This window comes from Rhamphochromis sp. 'chilingali', assembly GCF_963969265.1.
Source record: "Rhamphochromis sp. 'chilingali' genome assembly, chromosome: 1".
NCBI lineage: Eukaryota > Metazoa > Chordata > Actinopteri > Cichliformes > Cichlidae > Rhamphochromis > Rhamphochromis sp. 'chilingali'.
In genome coordinates, this window is record NC_137929.1 from 25,259,561 (window position 1) to 25,279,336 (window position 19,776).

The 19,776-nt window shown below is 37.1% G+C and overlaps 2 protein-coding genes across 3 annotated transcripts; both read left to right on the forward strand.

The window, feature by feature from the left end:
• Positions 1 to 1,768: 1,768 nt before the first annotated feature.
• Positions 1,769 to 4,793, forward strand: LOC308407674 (uncharacterized protein; the record flags this gene model as incomplete). The annotated part of the gene is made up of 4 exons (XM_080899472.1): positions 1,769 to 1,820; positions 3,732 to 3,883; positions 4,310 to 4,363; positions 4,503 to 4,793. Exons 2-4 carry the CDS (start codon positions 3,755 to 3,757, stop codon positions 4,791 to 4,793), a joined length of 474 nt encoding a protein of 157 aa, XP_080755598.1. The 5' UTR covers positions 1,769 to 1,820; positions 3,732 to 3,754.
• A 7,008-nt stretch (positions 4,794 to 11,801) lies between these two features.
• Positions 11,802 to 14,653, forward strand: LOC308403149 (uncharacterized protein). 2 transcript variants are annotated; one of them, XM_080892409.1, is made up of 7 exons: positions 11,802 to 12,024; positions 12,638 to 12,672; positions 12,808 to 12,944; positions 13,098 to 13,145; positions 13,547 to 13,624; positions 13,766 to 13,819; positions 13,909 to 14,653. In XM_080892409.1, the coding sequence occupies exons 3-7, from the start codon at positions 12,810 to 12,812 to the stop codon at positions 14,104 to 14,106; spliced, it is 513 nt and encodes a 170-aa protein (XP_080748535.1). In that variant the 5' UTR covers positions 11,802 to 12,024; positions 12,638 to 12,672; positions 12,808 to 12,809; the 3' UTR covers positions 14,107 to 14,653. The 2 variants fall into 2 exon arrangements, with proteins under 2 accessions (XP_080748535.1, XP_080748536.1); XM_080892410.1 differs by having other exon boundaries at positions 12,643 to 12,672.
• The last annotated feature ends 5,123 nt before the right edge of the window (positions 14,654 to 19,776 follow it).

A 19,776-nucleotide genomic window follows, 5' to 3' on the forward strand; every position in this document is an offset into this window, starting at 1 on the left:
CACAGACTCAACAAAAGACAAAAGACAAACTCTCACATTCAGACTGTCTGGACTCATTCTAACTCTTACTTAAACAACAGGAGCCATTTCCCTCCTTTACTCTGGAGCAGTCTAACACAGGGGTGGGCAACTCCAGGCCTCGAGTGCCGGTGTCCTGCAGGTTTTAGATTGCACCCTGGGTTAACACAACTGAATCAAATGATTAGTTCATTACCAGGCCTCTGGAGAACTTCAAGAAATGCTGAGGAGTCATTTAGCCCTTTAAATCAGCTGTGATGGCTCATGGACACATCTAAAACCTCCAGGACACCGGTACTCGAGGCCTGGAGTTGCCTACCCCTGGTCTAACATTATTTAATCCTTGCATCCATGACTTTGCCCATGCCTGTGTTTGATCTTGGCAGGTTGTTCACCCCTAGGGGGCACTATGTCCTTCACTGCCACCATCCTTGTTCCCTGTGCTTGCATCTATGTTCCTTCTATCATAACTCTGGGATTTTGTTATTCTATTAAAATTTTTCTGAGGGCTTTGTTGTCCTCTCGCTTGACTTTGAATTCAAGGATTCAGACAGACATTTCACTGCTTCTTACAAAGTATTTACAAACATGCTGCTTTAATTACACATGCTCATAACAAACCTAAACGTGGGATGAATTATATGAGGTATACCAACATGTGTGTAACTTATTTCAAGTGTTATAATATTTTTCAATGGGAGTTTGATTATAAGATATACTTCAAAACACTCACATAACTTAACTCCAGTGATTGCCTTTTCTGTGAGTGAGGCACTCACAATGATTTAGTAGATATATGAATTAAACAATGATGAACAATAATTATTTCCCAAACATTACACACACATACTAGGAAACTGACTGTGAGACACACACACCTACACACACACCTAGTTATTGGTTTTTAAAGTTATTTGTTAACCAAATGTGAAACCCTGAGATTCAAAGGCAAATATGGAAGAAGTCTTTCGAGAAAACACAGTGCAACACACCTAGAAACAAATTACCCAAGCACACACACAGGAGAGCCAGTATTGGAGTGCCAGTGTAATCTATTAAAGCATATTGTGATGCCACCTCTTCATTTTTTAAAAATGTATTACCTTCCTTCTTGAGTGATTTTGCACTAATATTCGAGTCAACAAATACTGTGATTTACAACAAAAACCAAAAAAAGCTGTTGATTTTTTTATTTAATTATTTGTATGTATGTGTAGTTCTATTTATATGTATTATATTAAAACTTATGTGATGTGTATGTTTAAAATAACTCATTACTGACAGGCAGAGGTAGGAAGTAACAAAGTACAAATATTTTGTCTGTAATTGAGTAGTTATTTTTTTAGCAACTTTTTACTTTTACTCCCCTCATTTTAAAATAAATCTCTGTATGTTCTACTCCTTACATTTACAAAACAAAAAACTTTTTGAAAGCAATTTCACCACCATCATGTGTCAAATAAATTTCTCAGCTTCAACAATAAGTTGATTCTTCAGATGATGTGGCAGCAGTAAATGGGCTAGGGTGTTTTTTAAGCATTCGGGTTTTGCATTTTCACATAGAATTCCTGTGAAGTAAAACAGGCAAATATCTGTGAAACAAAAGTGAAAGCCTGACATAAAAACGCAAGCGAAAATAATAGTTTTATCACCTCAGTTGACATAATACGAACAACACTGGAACACACCTTAACACACCCACACACATGGAGGAAATGGGAGGTGGAAACAGCAGTGTATATTTAAAAGGACAAAGGAGCTCTGGTCATTTATTCATTCACCAGATTCTTTTCACGTTACAGGTAAGTCTGAAAATTAAAACTGATCATCTCATAGTTTATTTTAAGACTTTTAGAAAATGATTTGAAAATTTTACAAAATGTGTTGCAGTTCAGTAGTTTCAGCATTTCTTTGTAATTTGTGTGTTCTTTACACATCTTGATGTTGTAAATCTTTTGATTTAAAATAATAATGAAGCTAGAATTTAAAACTCTCCAGCAGGGACGTGCAGAGGGGGGGGGGCTAGAGGGGCTTGAGCACCCGCCCCTTTCCTGATGGGTGCCCAAAGTGCCCTTTTGATAAGGCAACTTTTTAAAAAATTTTTTTTTTTTTTTTTTTATGTGTGTGTGCGTGCGGAGTCCTGTCTGTGCCCCTCAACAATAATATTTAACTATTAATCACAGTTTTGCTAAATAAAAGGATCTGGCTTGCATCAGTCACATGATCACATTTAACCAATGGTCGCCCTTGACGGCAGAACGCGCTAGTTACGAGACGGGAACGAGCTCACAAAGAGCACGCGCATTTTTAGCGGTCCGGAGCTGTAGGAGAAACACAAGTTAACTCAGAGACACAGACTGATGCGACACAACCAGTAAGTAGGTGTACAGCGTACACTGTAGTGTATAGCACACAGGAATATTGGCTTATTACGTACACGTTGGTAAGCTGTCTTGTTGCAACTGACGAACTGAAACAAACGAGCGTGCTGTGTGTGCAACAGCGCGACAAACATTACCTGTCCTTTTATTAACTGCACAAGTAGTGCTGGTCATAGCTGCTGGCTACCTGTGTAAGGCTGTCATGGGTCTGTAGCTCTGTCACCGTTTTAGGGAACATATTTAGTTTGAAAGTAAGTTTCCGGGCTTTTCCTGCCTTTCTGGAGGGATTATATTTCACTAAAAACGATCTAATATGCATGTCCACATAATTATGCATTATTATAATTATAATATATTAAAAAACACACGCTGTATTTTAAAGAACATACATTAAGAAGCAGATTATATTAGATTTATATTTTAAATAAGACAAAATTTGGATTTTACAGCAGTAAAATGATTGTATCTCTACAGTTTAAAAATGTAATAAGCTTTGCCCCTGCACAGAGTGGATAGTGAAACAAATGGAATCATCATAAATACATTATTTCATATTTATTACTTCCCCCTCCTCATTGCTTTATTATTGTAGCTCTAGTAATAAATAATAATGTAAGGATTCTGGATCAGCACCGTGATGCCCATAGTATATACAGTATTCTGAAGAAGGTCTAAAATGTCACTGTGTGTGCATGTGTGTGTTTTATGTATATAGATTTTTTTAAATTATTACTCATGATATAACATTGTCCAGACATGGCTGGTAAGGACATGAGGAGGAAACAGTAGGAGCTGTGTGAGGCTACTAAAGGCAGTGCTATAACATTTTTCTGTCATCATTTTATTATAGATTAAGTGCAAGAGTTGTTAGGTGTGGATAATTAAATTATAGTTTATTGCAATAACAAGTTGTGCCTTGTTCTCAGATAGACAGCAAGTGGAGAGTGATATATGAAATGATGGAAGGAAGAAGAGAAGCAAAGAGTGATTCACAGGCAGAGCCTAAATTATTTCTCACAGTTTTTTGTTGCCTTATGGTTCCAAGCGCTGTCACCAATCTTTGCATTTTGTTATTATCTCATGACACTTGTTTAATCAGCTACCATCTCTCCTATGGACTTTTTAATGTCTACAGTCTCAGATCAACACAGCCCTGCCCTTCCCATATTAGATTCTTGATGAATGTGTGTTGTTGTTATTCAACCTGGTTCAAAGTGCCCCTTTTTAACTTTGAGCACCCGCCCCTTTAAACCTCTCTGCACGTCCCTGCTCTCCAGTCTGGAAACGTATTATTCACCTCTTTTTCCTAACACTTGTACATTTTCTTTTTAGAAACAGACTTAAACAGAACAGTGATGGCAGCAGCAGCTTTAGCCTCAAGCAGTGGAGTGACTGTTTCCCGCACCACCAAAGGCCTGTTTCTCATGTTCACCCTGCTGTGTCTGGTTTGCCTTTCAAGTGCCCTGATAGACAAGGACCAACTGGTACATTCAACATTGCTCAGTCAGCAATTTTACACTTAAGGACCACTAGTTTTTGCTTAATCTTCAGTGACTTTATTGAAGTAATTTGCAAGTCAACAGAGTTTGCGAGTGACCACAAATACGTTTTCTTATGAAATGTGTTGGGTTTTTTTCATTTCTTTATATGTTATTCAGACTTTTTGACATTTCTATCTGATTATAACAAAAGAAACAGTACAAAAATAAGCAAAACAACAACACAAAACTGTTATATTTCAGACAGAAATGGTGTAGGCCATTTGTGCACCAAAGCAGCAATGTAACAGAAAACAGTGTTTCATAATAACACTAATATCATTAGTATTTGTTACATTATGCACTATTTTATAACTTCAGCCATACATCTATTGAACAATAACCATCTCAATGGTCACTTTGGATTTTCAGGAACAACTCAGAGAAACCTATCAGAAAACACGACAACAAATAGAAAAACTGAAGGTCAGTACATGTTTCTCACATACTTGCCAAACATTGTAGTGGTGTATTAGAGAGCTGTACATATTAAAAAAATTATAATGTGCAATAGTAAACTGAATTTGTGTAATGTTATTAAAGTGATTAAATGTTGTCCTATTAGGCTGAGCATGAGGAAGAGGTGGCCTCCACTACAGAGCTGATGACTGAATACATGAGCTTTATGGACCCGATGATCGCACTGATGAAGAAAACGATGCAAGCATCACGTGATGCAGATATTCCTCCACTAGATAAATTTATGGAGAACGTTAAGAATTATTTGAAGCAAACAGAAGCTTATGTTAACAGGAAGCACGAGGAGTTCAGCGAAAAAATTGAGGAAAGTGAAAAGAAACTGGGAAAAACTAAGAAATTTATTGAATTTCTTGAGGAACAGGAAGCTGATTTGTAACTTAAATGTCAGTCTTTTTTCTTTTTCTCTCCTTTTCTCTAATAGCATCTATTTAGTTCCCCTGTCATATAGTACTTTGTAAAACTATGGTTTAACTTTTTCTGTCATCCTTCATTACAGTTTGACATAAAGTAACCTAGGATTTTGCTATTAGCTACAACTGTTCAGAGGATATTATGGGAGTACATCTGTGGTACTCCTATCTTTTTCTGACATGTCTTGTTTTCAGATGTGGAAGCAATGTTTATATAAATTGACACATAATAAAGACATATACCGACTTTTAGTATTGTTTGTTGTCAAAATATCTACAGTGGTGTGAAAAAGTGTTTGTCCCCTTCCTCATTTACTAGTGTTTTAGCACATTAGAATATTTGTCACACTTAACTGTAGCTGTTTCAGATCATCAAAAAAAAAAAAAAAATTAGACAAATGCCACTTGAATAAATGGTCAAATGATTTAAATGATGACTCCTTTAATTAAGGAAGAAAAGTAATCCAAACCAGCCTGGTCCTGTGTGAAAAAGTAATTGCCCGTCTTGTTAAATCGTGATTTAACTGTGATTAAATTAGTTTAGTTTCACTAAACATACTCAGGCCTGATTGCTGGCAGACCAGTTGAATCAAGAAATCATTTGAACAGTACTACTCTGATAAAGTGAAGCAGGCTAAAAGATCCCAAAAAGTACCGCATCGTGCCATGATCTAAAGAAACAAACTTCACACGTCTCATGTCAGAGTTCATGATTCAGCAATAAGAAACAGACTAAAAAAACTCAAAAAAATGCAAAGGCTTGTGTCACATTTGTGAGACACTGTATCTCTCGCAAAAATAAACAACTTTTTCTTTTATGTAATATCCCTAGCAACTAAAATGCATGTAATCTATTTACAAATTATGTAACATATAATCCAAATTGTCCATTCATCCATTCGCTTCCACTTATCCTGTTCAGGGTTGCTGGAGCCTATCCCAGCTGTCATAGGGCAAGAGTCAGGGTACACCCTGGACAGGTCACCAGTCGAACACACAAAGACAGACAACTATTTGCACTCACTTTCAATTTAGATTAAACAATTAACCTATCCTCACAGCTTTGCACAGTGAGAGGAAGCTGGAGTAATCCCACACAAACACAAGGAGAACATGCAAATTCCACACAGAAAGACCCGAGCCTGATGGTGGAATTGAACTCAGGACCTTCTTGCTGTGCAGCAACAGTGCTAACCACCGTGCCACCCAAATTGCTTGTCCACTTTTGAAATATCTAAACAATGCATTTATCATTTAGTGCATTCTAAAGTTAACTTATACTAGTAGAGTTTTTTAAAAAGTTTATTTTTCCAAACCACATGTGAAACCCTGTGCTTTGAGTTATTGTATGTCACTTGTTTTCCATGTTGAAACTATTTCAACTATTTCTGCCACTGTAACAAACACACACGCGGGGGGGGGGGGGGAATGAAGATCAGAACAGAAAAGAGAGTAAGGATGAGCCAGCACTGGAGGACCACTCACATTGTGTGTGCCATAGGTTTGAGTCAGTCTGCTATCATCTCTCATCTGTTATCTCAGGATGGTGGTGTATGAGAAGAGTCTGTTTGTTGTTTTCACAGAGTAGTTGAAGTTGACGGTAGTTGAAGTTATTTAATCAAATATTGATATCTAGTGTCACTGAATTTATGTAATTTTGCTACACAAAATATTGCAATTCTACATATTTGTAACCCTTCACCCTGTTATTTACATGTCATTATTTTTTTCTTTCTACTCTGTCTCCTTTTACTCTCTTTGATTCTTTTAATTTCTTTCTCTTCTTTCTTCTTGCTTTCCCCTCAAGCCTCAGTGGTCTGATCAGATTGCTTAAGCTAACATAGATTTAGATTTGCAATCTGTTGCGGATTTCAGTCTTTCAAAGATGTGTAAGACAATTTAAAGAAACCTTCATTTATTCACAGAATAGATGCATTTATCTAATCATGTACAGAATATCTTAACAATTTCTTAAAAAGAAGACAAACCCTATAATTTATACCAGTTTCTATTATCTAATATAGAAGACAAAACTTAGTTATTCATGTATAGACCATTTTCATAGCTGACATATAGAAAAGACAAAAACAGGAATGTATTTATGGTGTAGAGATTTCAGAAAAAATATTCTGTTTGGGAGCAGTTCACTTTCATGCCTTACCAGGACAATTGAACCTATGCCAGGTCAAGATGTCTGTCATTAGTTTTGTCTGTCGTTGACATAACTAACAGAATATCAACATAAAGTAAATGTTTTTATTTTGTATTATTTTATTTTACATTTACATTATTTATATTTTCAAATATTGTGATAGTTGTATTTAAATTGTATGAATGTATTCACTACAAGTTTTCAAACCTCCAAAAATAATTCATAGTTTTAAAGGAAGTTCTAGTAAAAGGGGTGCAGCAAAACTCGTCCAAAACTCAAACATGGCAATGGTGGACAAGCGGGGCTAAAAACTTTTAAATATTACTGTTTCTGGGTCACAAAATAAACTTTTAAGTTATTTTCAAGCGAGAATGTAGCTGTGTAAGCTTCAAATATCTGCTCGATTTATCAAGATATCATATATTTCCAAACGTGCTCCGACATTTTCGGAGACGTATGTGACCCACCAGCTCCACAGCAGATAGCGAGGGCGAGGATCACTAGAGCCGACGAGAACAGCGGACTCCCGGCACATCGTTTTCAACTACTCAGGTTAAACAAACCCCAAACCCCAGCAGCTGTCTATTGTATTGAGTGTCCACTAAAATAAAAATAAAAGTGTTCTAACATCTCACCTGCTTGTTTTTATTAAGACATACAAGTACACTATTTTTATTAATAGAGATTTCGCTATTGAGGTTAAACATGATTTATAAGTCACTTCTAAATGTTAATGTTAGGTTTATTTCAGTGTTTTATTTGTTCCTGAGTAAATCAGTTTGGCTGTGATTAAAGTTAAGCTTCATAACATATTTCTTACAGTTAAATTAAGAGGGGACAGCAGTAAAAACTCCGGACTTGTGACATCATCAAGTACGTTGGTGTTCCAATTATACAAATCGCGAGTCCGTGCTCGTGTTCTCGGTAAGTCCGTTCTCGCCGAGAACGCGAGTACGTACTTGCATACTTAGAATTGCGAAAGGGCCAGTGAGTGATTGAGTGATTCGTTTGCTCTATGATTCAGTACAGAACGGAGGGAGTGAGTAGCTCAAATGTGCTGTTAGCATGTTAGCAGAGCGATGCTACTGTGAACCAAGGAGCTATTGTCTTGATGTGAGCTTCTACTCAGGGTATTTTCTTCCAGTTCAGAGCAGAAGTTTTTTTGTTAAGATACTGGATGTTGTGTTTTTCTCCACAATTTTAATTATAAGCTAGGTATATTGCTGCTAACAGCAACAGGGATGAGTCAGTGAGTCAGTTGGGCTTGTGAATCATGATTCATGAGTCAGTAAAGTGATTCTCGAGTATTGAAAGATTTGTTCATGATTCGCGCATCACTAGTATACTGCATGATGCTGTAGATGCAGCAGCAGCAACAGTTGGAGATGTAGTAGACACACTGGCATCTTTATTACTATTCTGCCCCTCTGTTGTTGCTTTACTGGGTTTCTTTGGCTGGCGCATTTCTCAGGTTTCCCAATAGTGGGCAGTATTACCCCTTCAGTTTGTGGTTTCTTCTTTAGTTATTTGGTGTGCACTACACTACCCCCTTTGGTGATGTGTTGTAAGCAGCAGGCAAAGTTCACGCAGGCAGTGTGAGAAAATCAGTGTTGCCAACTCAGCGACTTTGTCGCTATATTTAGCGAGTTTTCAGACCCCTTAAAAAAAGACGTGAAAGCGCGTATCGCTTTTACTCTCAACAAGCAGCGGGTGCTGTAACGCAGTCAGTTCTTCTTTTACTCTTATGCTGTTTTGTGGATCACAAGGTTTAAAACTACTTATAAACACACACACACAAAGTAACTCCACCAGAGCGCCTATTTCGGGTCACTTTTGCCGGTCCAAGCCCGGATAAAGGAGCAGGGTTGGAATTGTGACATTAAAAAAAACAATAATTGCTAAAAGAAATTTAATTTGTAGTTCTAAATAAACTCTAAATGCATTTAGGACGTTTTTTACTCACTTTATGTCTCTTCCACGATGTTATTTCTCTCTGCAACAACATAGGTTACAATTAGATTAGCATGACCAATTATGCAAATTAGGCGATGACGTCATTTAGCGACTTCTAGCGACTTTTAGGACAACCAATAGCAATTTTCCTTACTGAGGAGTTGGCAACACTGGAGAAAATGCATGGAGCAGAAAACAAGCTGCACAACTTTAAGCCCAGTTTACATCGTTGGGGAGTTTGTTGAGCCATAATCTGTAAGTAAGCAATGTCTAGCTTTATTTTCTGTATGATTTGTCACTTTCATGTTACTTAAAAGGTTATTTGAACATATAAAGGAAAGATGTTTATGGTGAATGTAAAGCATAAGAAAAGCTATGTTGCTAACTTGTTTTTGGTTACAAAATATGTCAATACTTATGCTTACGTATTATTTTACTGTATGTTCACAGTCTTACAAATTAAAAGAGGAAAAAACGGTCTTCAGTTAAAGACACAAAGACAAAGCGATGTGTCTTGTTGTTCCTGGAACCATCTCCTCTTATGTTAAGCTCGCTGCATAGGGTGAATAGCCATACATTCACCTGAGGGCAGCAGAATTACTATCACACTCAACTGACTGCGTTTTATCTTCCCAATGCACTGATGGGTGGACAGTTCTCAGGTGCCTGTGCAGGCTGTTTGTGGAGCCGGCTCTATATGATAACCTTTTCTTGCAGACTGTACATTCTGCCTATGTATTGTCAATAAAATTGAAATGGTTCCAGATTTTGCTTCTTTTCTTGGTGTCAATCATTTTCTTTACTATATCTTTCTAATGTGATGATGTTGTCTTTTGGAAAAAATCAGAAACACAGCTCCAAATAACGTGAAGATTCATCAGCCAGATTAAGTGTTTACTGAAAATTGACAGGGATAGTGGACATCATCATCACAATTCCAATCAATCCTTTCCACACAGAGAAGCATAAACACACTCGACTATCATTAATCAAATATAACACGCATATACAAACACGATTTGTAATTCAGTTTACAATAGGGCTAATTCGCTCAGTCAGCAAGTGGCGGTATCCTCGTACACTGGGGAGTCTTCTGTTTTGTTTAACTGCCATTAAACAAAACAGAAGAAGAAGAGAACATCTGCACATGCGCGGTACGGATAGTACGAGTAGACCTAATCCGTAACTATCTTTTTTTTCCCCTTTTTGTCTACATTATATTGAAATGTTTCATTATTGCAAACGTTTTAAGAGATACTGTTAATGTCTTACCAGATAATCTGACCCGTAACTATCGTAAAATGCTTCGAGCGGAAGTAGATGCCTTTCGCACATGTGTAGCAGTCTCCTCTTGTGGTTTGCAGAGGTTGCTCTTTCTGAGCAACACTCTGCTGAGTGACCTCCGACCCGGAAGCTCCTCCTCGTGAGAGCTGTCCCTCCGACAGCTGATTCGGGCACTTCAGCTGTTTCTAATTAGACTCTAATAAGACTACTTAAGCCAGGGTTGAGTGATGGTCAGCGCTGGAGTATCGCACCAAGCCTGGTAGTGACTCAAGCATATAGTTATGTGTCTGTCGCAAACAAAACGGCTCTTAGGGACAGATTTTGAAGTGAACAACGGGAGCCGGCTCCATGTTTCTTTTTTTTTCTTTCTCTCACCCTCTCTCTTTCTTACTTTTTTTTGCTTCACACCGCACGTGAGTCTTGTGTTTGTGCTGAGCAGAGGGTCGCAAACACAGCCTTATGTTTGCCCACTCGCAGTACCACAGAAACAGAGCAGGAGGGAGAGGGAGAGAAAGAGAGCCAGGGGCAACAACAAGAGACAACATCATCACATTAGAAAGTTATAGTAAAGAAAATGATTGACACCAAGAAAAGAAGCAAAATCTGGAACCATTTCAATTTTATTGACAATACATAGGCAGAATGTACAGTCTGCAAGAAAAGGTTATCATATAGAGCCGGCTCCACAAACAGCCTGCACAGGCACCTGAGAACTGTCCACCCATCAGTGCATTGGGAAGATAAAACGCAGTCAGTTGAGTTTGATAGTAATAAAGATGCCTATTGCAACTGTTGCTGCTGCTGCATCTACAGCATCTTGCGCTATATCACCACCACCACCTATACCAAACCAGAGCTTTATTAGTTTTTGCAGAGGTCTGTGACCCCAGCAAGACAGAACTCAATTGATGAAGACCTGGCAAAGATGATTGCACTTGATTTCAAACTATTTCAGCTGTGGGTGTTAAAGGATTCAGAAAGTTTATTCATGCACTGAATCCTATGTATGCAATTACAAGCAGGAAAACACTCTCCCAAAAATCATCCCACGCCTATGTGACAGAGAACGTGCATCTTCTTTTTTGTTTTGCATATTGATTTATATTTTTATTGTGTTGTGGTTTGAAGTGTTTTGTGTTGTTTTCCTTGAAATTTGTTTAAAAGGAAAAGGCTGAATTAAATTAGTTAAAATAGTTAAAAGTAGAAATGTAAATAGTTGTTTTTTGTATTTTATGTGTATTTTGTGTTTTTTGTACTTTATAATTTATTTTATACATTTTATGTGGAGTGAATGAGTAAAAGTATATAATAAACATAAATAAATAAAAAACTTTTTTTACATTAGTAATTCATTGTCTGCACAATTTTATATTGCTGTTGATAATAAATAAATTAAAGCAACAAAGTCGAAAGAGCCAGGTTAGGGTTTTCTTTTTTTGGATAGGCGAGCCGAAAGAGCCGGTTCTCTAAAAAGAGCTGGAATTCCCATCACTACAAGCGTATTGTTGGGTAATTGCTAGCGAGCTGAGCTGAGCTAACTGTGTTTGTGTTTGCTGTCTTCAGGAGGAAGGGCGAGACGGAGAGACTGGAGGAGAGATTCACGGAGTTTGGGGAATTTATTGTACACTGACGCATTACCACACACCACGGGAAAAGGGAGTGCCACGAAGCAAGATTTGCACTGTGGATTGTTGTTTACTCATTTCTTCACAGTAAACAATAGCACTGATCTACTGTACCGAGGGGTCCGAGTCTGGGTCCACTAACCACTTCTGACTAGTACAACACATCAGATCGTCGCAAAGCAGGTAAGATCAGTAACATAAAATATGATGCTTGCAAAGTGTAACATTAAAATTTGTTCCAGTGTGTGTATGTGTCAGTTTCTTATTTATGTTATTGACATGGTGTTTTCTTAACCTAATAGATTCTTTTAATCCTAACAGTGATGGCAGAAGCAGCTACCAAAACAACAGATCTTATTTGACTTGTAACTCATCAGTGACACCCTGGAAAATAGAATGAGCAAAATTCATGAACAAATATGTAATAATACATAAAGTTTTATATGATCTTAATAGTTATTGTTTTGTAGGCTGTTTTGTTGTTTTTGATTTAGAAATTAATAATTTTACTACTATAAAAACTCATCATCTAAGTAGACAAACTATCTACTAATGTACATATATTATTTACTAAAACTAAAATGTTATAAAACTTATTGTTTGCAAGCTGCTGAAAATCTGGGACCAATAACTAATGGGTCTCTATTCCTATAAAGTGGACCAGAAAAAGGTTAGTTCAGTCAAAATGAAAGTAAAACTGCAGCTAATGCACGTGAGATGAAAGAAAGTGAAAGGACAACAGAGTATAGGGAACCTTTCAAACACGCCACCTCATTGTGTTTTCATTATTTACCAGCACAGAACATCAGATCGTCGTCCATTCCCAAACAGGTAAGATCAGTAACATAAAATATGATGTTTGCAAAGTGTAACATTAAAATTTGTTGCCGTATGTGTGTGTGTCAGTTTCTTATTAATGTTATTGACATGGTGTCTTAACCTAATGGGTTCTTTTAATTCTAACAGTGATGGCAGAAGCAGCTACCAGAACAAGAGGGCGAACTTGCTTCAGATTCATCAAGTGCTTGTTTGTCTTTATAATTCTGTTCATCTTATCTCTTCTGTGCCTTATTTTCATTGCAATCTGGGCCAAGGACCAAGTGGTAAATTCCTCCTTTGTCAATCTCTTGATGTGGCAGTAATTACAGGATTATTTGCACATACATGTAAATTCTTCCAGTAATTAAGAGCTCATTAAATGTTGGAATTGCTCCCTTTTTGTAATGGGTTATAAAAGCCACTGTTGTTCTCTCAAGTTTCAGCAAATACTGAAAAGAGTAAGCGAAGAAGTTGACAAACACAAGGTGGGTCAGTTTGCAAGTTTCTCACAAGGCTTTAAAAGTCTGTTATGTGTGTTGACAGAAAAAAAAACATTATTAAAAGTATTTTCTTTATTAATTATTAATAAACATATTATGAAGCCATCAAATTTAGGTTATTTGTGGGGTTATTTTTTGCTTGTGATAATTTTTATTTTTACCTACCTTTACCCTTACCATTACCTTCTTGGCTACTGTTAACTGAATGCTCAGACAATGCCATTGGTCAGTTGCAATGTTGGTCCTGGACAAATATATGTTGCAACGACAACAACACAGTAATATCAGATTATGCAAAAGTCATACAAGTACGGTATTTCTCTGTACTTACTACACTACTCAGTATAGTCGGGTAAATTTAATTGTACTATTTTTCTTTCCATTAGGAAGATGGCGTGTATAGAACAGCTGAAATCACAAAAATATTTGATCTCGCAAGTTCACTGGATAACAAGGAAAAACTGGTAAATTAAAATCTACCAATTTCTTAATATTGAATATATATATATTGTAACATAAATATTACCTTCCTGTTTGATTTATGTTCCTTTTCTGTTGTTTATATTCTGTAACACATGCACTATGTTCTGTTCCTTTCCTTTCAGGAAATATTCAAGGAAACCCTTCAAACAGCGATAGAACAGGAAGACAGACTGAAGGTGGGTCAGTCAGTCTCAAGTTTATTCCCAGAAAGTCTATAATATGAGTAGAAATACTATATGTGAAAAGTTTTATTTTTCTCCTTTAGGAAGAATCCAAGTACAGAGTGACAATGGCCTCAAAACAATTCAATGAAGAAATGAAGGAACTTTTTCCTCAATTGGTAGAAGCAATGCTATTATCATATGATTCTCCACCACTCCAGGAAATGGTTGACATTACATTTCACATGTTAAAAAAAACCAAAACTTACATAGTCAAGAAGCTGGATTTGCTGCAAGAATAGAGAAAGGAGTAAATGACAGGAGTAAATGATGAGCTTCAGAAAATTGTAAGAGAAACAATAAATTGAACTTGTTTCTCTTTTCATTTGTTGACCTATGTAACGTATATCATGTATTTGTGAAAGGACATAATCTGAATTGTTTTTGTGACTTTCTCTAATTGTATACTTCTTAACTGCGTAAGATCTTGTCCTATAATGTTCCCTGAGTGATATTATAAAGTGAAAAGCTTCACTCCTGGTGTGAGGCCGAAGCAAGAGCACAGTTGAGCTCTTCAGTCTTGATGGAATAATGACTGCAGTACTGAAACCTGGATCCTTGTGTAGGCAGCACAACTTGTCAGTTTGTTGCAGTTATTTAGGTTCCAGTGTTGCACTTGTTTAGGCTGTGTTTAACTCACAAAGAGATCAGAAAACGGCGAACCTTCGTAGTGTATGATCAGTTTTCTGTTCTGAAGCTAAACCTGAGGTTTCCAAATCTAGCTTGTGCTTCCACATGTATGATCTGGTGTTGGCAGCATATAACCAATCACAGACATGAACAGGTCTACTGGCAAGTTGTAATAATAATATTTTGATAATATAATATTTTGATCATATTAGCTAATGTGATCAAAACAAAACAAAAATGTTTTGATCACATTACACAAGTATATTAAACACATAAACACAAATAGTACATTGTGTGAGTGTGTGTGTTTGTTGATGTTTAATTTACTTATTTACTTAGAAGCGTTTTTCTGATTAGGAAAATACTGCTACAGTGTATACCATTACATATTAACATATATTAATTTAGGTAATAAAAATTCTTAGTGATTTATGTCAATAAAGGATTTGTAACTGCGCAAAATGTGACATTTATGGGGAAATAAAGCGGTTGTGGCTACTTGGTTCTTATAAACTTGAACGGTACAGTTCTGTCATGAAAGTCCAATCAGTATCAAACAATTACAATTCAAGAAATATAATTATATTGTTTATAATGGCCTTTTTTCCATAAATTTAGCATAACATGGTCATTTTTAATGTGGTCATTATCTCATAATTATGACATAATTCATGAAATATATGAATGATTAATGGATTAAGTTATTTAGTTCAACACGAAGGTACTGACTAAGTCTCTGGCTTTATGTCATTGAAAGTTTAATGTATGGATGAACTGAGCCGTTGTAATCACTGATTAAAGAGGTTGAAATTTGAATAATACATAAACATATTTATGAAAATCTCAATCTAAACATTTGTGAATATTGTTTTGAGTGGTGAGTATGGTGTGCTCAATACACACCCATGCAGAGAGCTAATATTGAGTATGATGATGGAGGACAAGACACTGGGAATTTCCACAGACTGAGGCTTGTCTGTCAAGAATTCCAGCACCAGTGGTCTGAGTCCCAACAATAAAAGTGGCTAGTGTCTGTGGATTGATGGTATTACGCGAAATTAAAGTCCAGAAAGAGTAGTCAGACATATGCACTACAAATCAAAACTGTAGACACACCTTCTCATATAATGGTTTTTCTTTATTTTCATGACTGTTTACATTGTAGATTCTCACTTAAGGCATTATTACAATTTTTTTTATTTACTACATAATTCCATATGTGTTTATTCATAGTTTTGACTCAAAACATGTTTTATATTTTAGATTATTCAAAATAGCATCCCTTTGCTTTGATTACTGCTTTGCACACTCTTGGCATTGTCTCTATGAGCTTCATGAGGTCATCACCTGAAATGGTTTTCCCACAGTCTTGAAGAAGTTCCCAGTTCCTGTTGAAAAATAAATGATGGTCCAACTAAAAGCAAACTGGATAGGATGGCATGTCGCTGCAGGATGCTGTGGTAGCCATGCAGGTTCAGTCTGCATTCAGTTTTAAATAAATCTCCAACAGTGTCACCAGCAAAGCACCACCACACCTTCACACCTCCTCCATGCTTCACGGTGGGAACCATGCATGTAGAGACCATCTATTCCCCTTTTCTGCATCGCACAAAGACACAGTGAGTGGAACCAACAATCGCAAATTTGGAGTCATTAGATTAAAGCACAGATTTCCACCGGTCTAATGTCCATTCCTTGTGTTTCTTGGCCCAAACAAATCTCTTCTGCTTGTTACTTTTCCTTAGTAGTGGTGTCTTAGCAGCTATTTGACCACAAAGGCCTGATTCCTCTGAACAGTTGATGTAGAGATGTGTCTGCTACTGGAACTCTGTGTGGCATTTATCTGGGCTCTAATCTGAGCTGCTGTTAACTTGTGATTTCTGAGGCTGGTGAATGATAAATGTATCCTCAGCAGCAGAGGTGACTCTTGGTCTTCCTTTCCTGGGTGGTCCTCATGTCAGCCAGTTCTGTCATAGCGCTTGATAGTTTTTGCGACTGCACTTGGGAACTAACTCAGAGTTTTAGCAATTTTCCAGACTGACTGACCTTCAGTTCTTAAAGTAATGATTCTTTTTACTGATGTGATTGGTTCTTACCATAATAAGAATTCTAACAGCTGTCAAATATGACTGTCAGCTGTGTACAGTGGCGGTCTTAGCCTGTTTGGTGCCCTGGGCAAACACCCCCACTGGCACCCCCCCACCCTGTTCCCCCGGTACCCTCCACCCCACACCCATTGTACATACATATAAAATATATTGTACTGTAAAAACTGTTGTTGGAACCATACTGAATTTAACCAGATAAACATAAACACACACACATAGATATATAGATATATATATGAAGAGAGAGAGAGTATGCATAGTATGCAAACGGCTTACAAACAGCCATCATAATTCATCAGACAATGAGAATAGGACAAATCAACAACTGACAATGACTAATTAATATTGTGCTGAACACAGTCCAAAAGATTCAGTAAGCTACATCAGTGTCCACTGTTTATTCTCATAGCCAAGTGGCTAACAAAAGTAAACTGACGTTTTCACTATCCCTACTAATTAATGTTATCTTGTTGTTTCTCTGTTGTGATCAGTGCTATCCTCTATGCTGTTGAATGCTGTGGCAGCAGTTTGAGGGTCACAGATGCCAACAGACTAAATAAACTGATCCACAAGGCCAGTAATGTGTTGGGGGTGGAGCTGGACTTCCTTGGGGTGGTGTCTGAGAGGCAGATGTTGTCCAAGATAAGGAAAATCATGGAAAATACCTCCCACCCACTCCATGACAGACTGCCTAGTCGCGGGAGCACGTTCAGTGAGAGACTGAGATTACCAAAAGCACCACTGAACGACACAGGAAATCATTCCTGCCTGTGGCCATTTCCCCTTACAACTCCTCCATCTAACACACTGTAAACACTGCAATAGTTAGACCCTTTTTACACACACTCTTTTCTACTCCGTAATATTCTTGTCAATGTTCTTGATATATATTTATAATCACCTCTGTTAATCCTTGATATTTATAATTGAGTGATCTATATATATTGGTGCTATTTCTTAAATGTGAAAAATCTGTAACACAATGTATTGTTTGGAGTTTAGTCTGTTACTGTTACTATTTTTACCATTTCTTCTTGGAGCAACTGTAACCCACATAATTTTCTTAGGGGTTAATGAAGGATTCTGATTCTGATTGTTTCAGGACACGTGACCTGCCATTATCCAATGACACATCTGCTTTCCAGTATCTTTTGCTCATTTCTTTTCTTCTTCTTTTCTCTTTTTTCTAATCTGAGCACCTGATGGCTTTGAACTTTTCTTGTCCTCCAGTATGAACACACATCCCCCAACCCGAGAACCACAACAACATAACCTAATAGATCTACACCCTAGTTCACAGATATGCTTTGTCTAGGATTCAAATAATTTACAACCTTTTTACAATTTACAAAGACTTGTTTTAAAAGTGGACAGTGAAGGGGCCTGTCTAACATGCAAGAGCAAGTTATTCCATAATTTAGGAGCAACAATAGACAAGGCCCTGTCACCTCTGAGCTTCCTCCTGGATCTTGGTACTTCCAGGATTCCAGGATTCATCCCTACACACCGACTGGGTGTGTAGGGATAAAGAAGCTCAGAGAGGTAAGGGAGGGCAAGTCTGTGAAGACATTTAAAAATAAACATAAGAATTTTAAAATGAACTCTAAAAGACATAGGCAACTAGTGCAATGAGGCCAGGACAAGGGTTGACCAACCTATAACAGCAAAACATGTGCAAGTAAGGGAAAAAGAGTTTAAGGTTGTTATGTTCTGCTGTTCACAATTAAACACGTATCCACGTCCTTCCTTCCTGATCATTTCTACGAGTCTAACAAAGAGTATCACAAAAAACATTTCAGGTGCCTACATCAAGCAGCGCATTGAGAGGTAGGGGTGGGGGAAAAATTGATACTGTGTAGTATCGTGATATTTTGTATTTTCTAATAATGTATCGATACAGGGACAGCAGAAATCAATATTTTATTACAAAAAAGGTTTTTGTGCTCTGACTTCAGAGCATGTTGATCCTTTTTCTGAGCAAGAATCCTGACACTCCTTCACTGTCCAAATGTGTTTAACTTTTTTTTGCCAGCAATAAACATGACAGTTTACTTATTTTAATCTAAGACATGTTTTATTTTAATTATGTTTAAAAAAAATTTATTTAATGTAAAATTATATTTTGTTTTAATTTACTTTCAAATTCTTCAGTTGCTGAAGGAGCTGCATAGTTTTCACAAATTGCATAGTTCAGAATAGCTATAATTGTACCAGATGGTTGCATTCAGTTAAGTTGGACTAGACTGTAATACAAACCGTTCAGTTTGTCAACAATAAAACTGACTGAAATGAGAGAAAGACTGAGTGCGAGACTTTGATATTAGATAAAATGAATATTGATAAAGTTTACCTTTATGTACAGAATCTGAATATAACAAAATATTTTAAAAAATTGCAATAATATCGTATCGTGCGTTAAGTATTGTGATAATATTGTATCGTGGGATGTATTGTGATTTCCACCTCTATTGAGAGGAGGTCAAGGGTTTGCAGCGCTGTCAACAAAACTACTTGGCTGGCTACTTTGAGGAATTTTAAAATATAAGGCATATTTAGAGTTATTTATCGAATTGTTCTTTGCTACATAATTCCATATACTGTCATGGTCCTGGGTCGGTGACCCAGTGTTTTTGGTTATGTACTTTTACTTTTGATAGTTTTGTATTTTCTAGCGTTTAGTGGTGTTCCCTCTGGCTGGTGTCTTCCCTGCTTGTGCATTCCCTTAGTGTAGTAGGTCTCTGTGTTTAGTCCGTGTCTCTGAGTCTGTGTCATTACGTGTATGTGTTTCCTGTTTTACTTTGAAGGGCTCTGTCTTATGTCAGTGTGTTCTGTTTACGTTTCCCCTGCCTCGTCAGTTATCATGTATTCCAGGTGTGTTCCCCTCCTGTTTCCCATCCCCTGATTCCTGGCGTGTGTATTTATAGTGTGTTACCGTGTCCTCGTTGCTGGTTCGTCTGTGTTGTTTCCCCTCAGTCTCCCTGCGACTCTCCGTATGTATTTCCCCGGACCTCCCTGCATCTTTGTTTCTGTTTTGTTAGTTTTACCCAGTTTAGGTTCTAGTTTTATGTTCCCAGTGCCATTGTGGTTTGTATTTCCTTTTGTTTAATAAATACTCACCTGCACCTGAGCTGCCGCATTTTGGGTCCTAATATATTCCACATGCCTGCCACACCG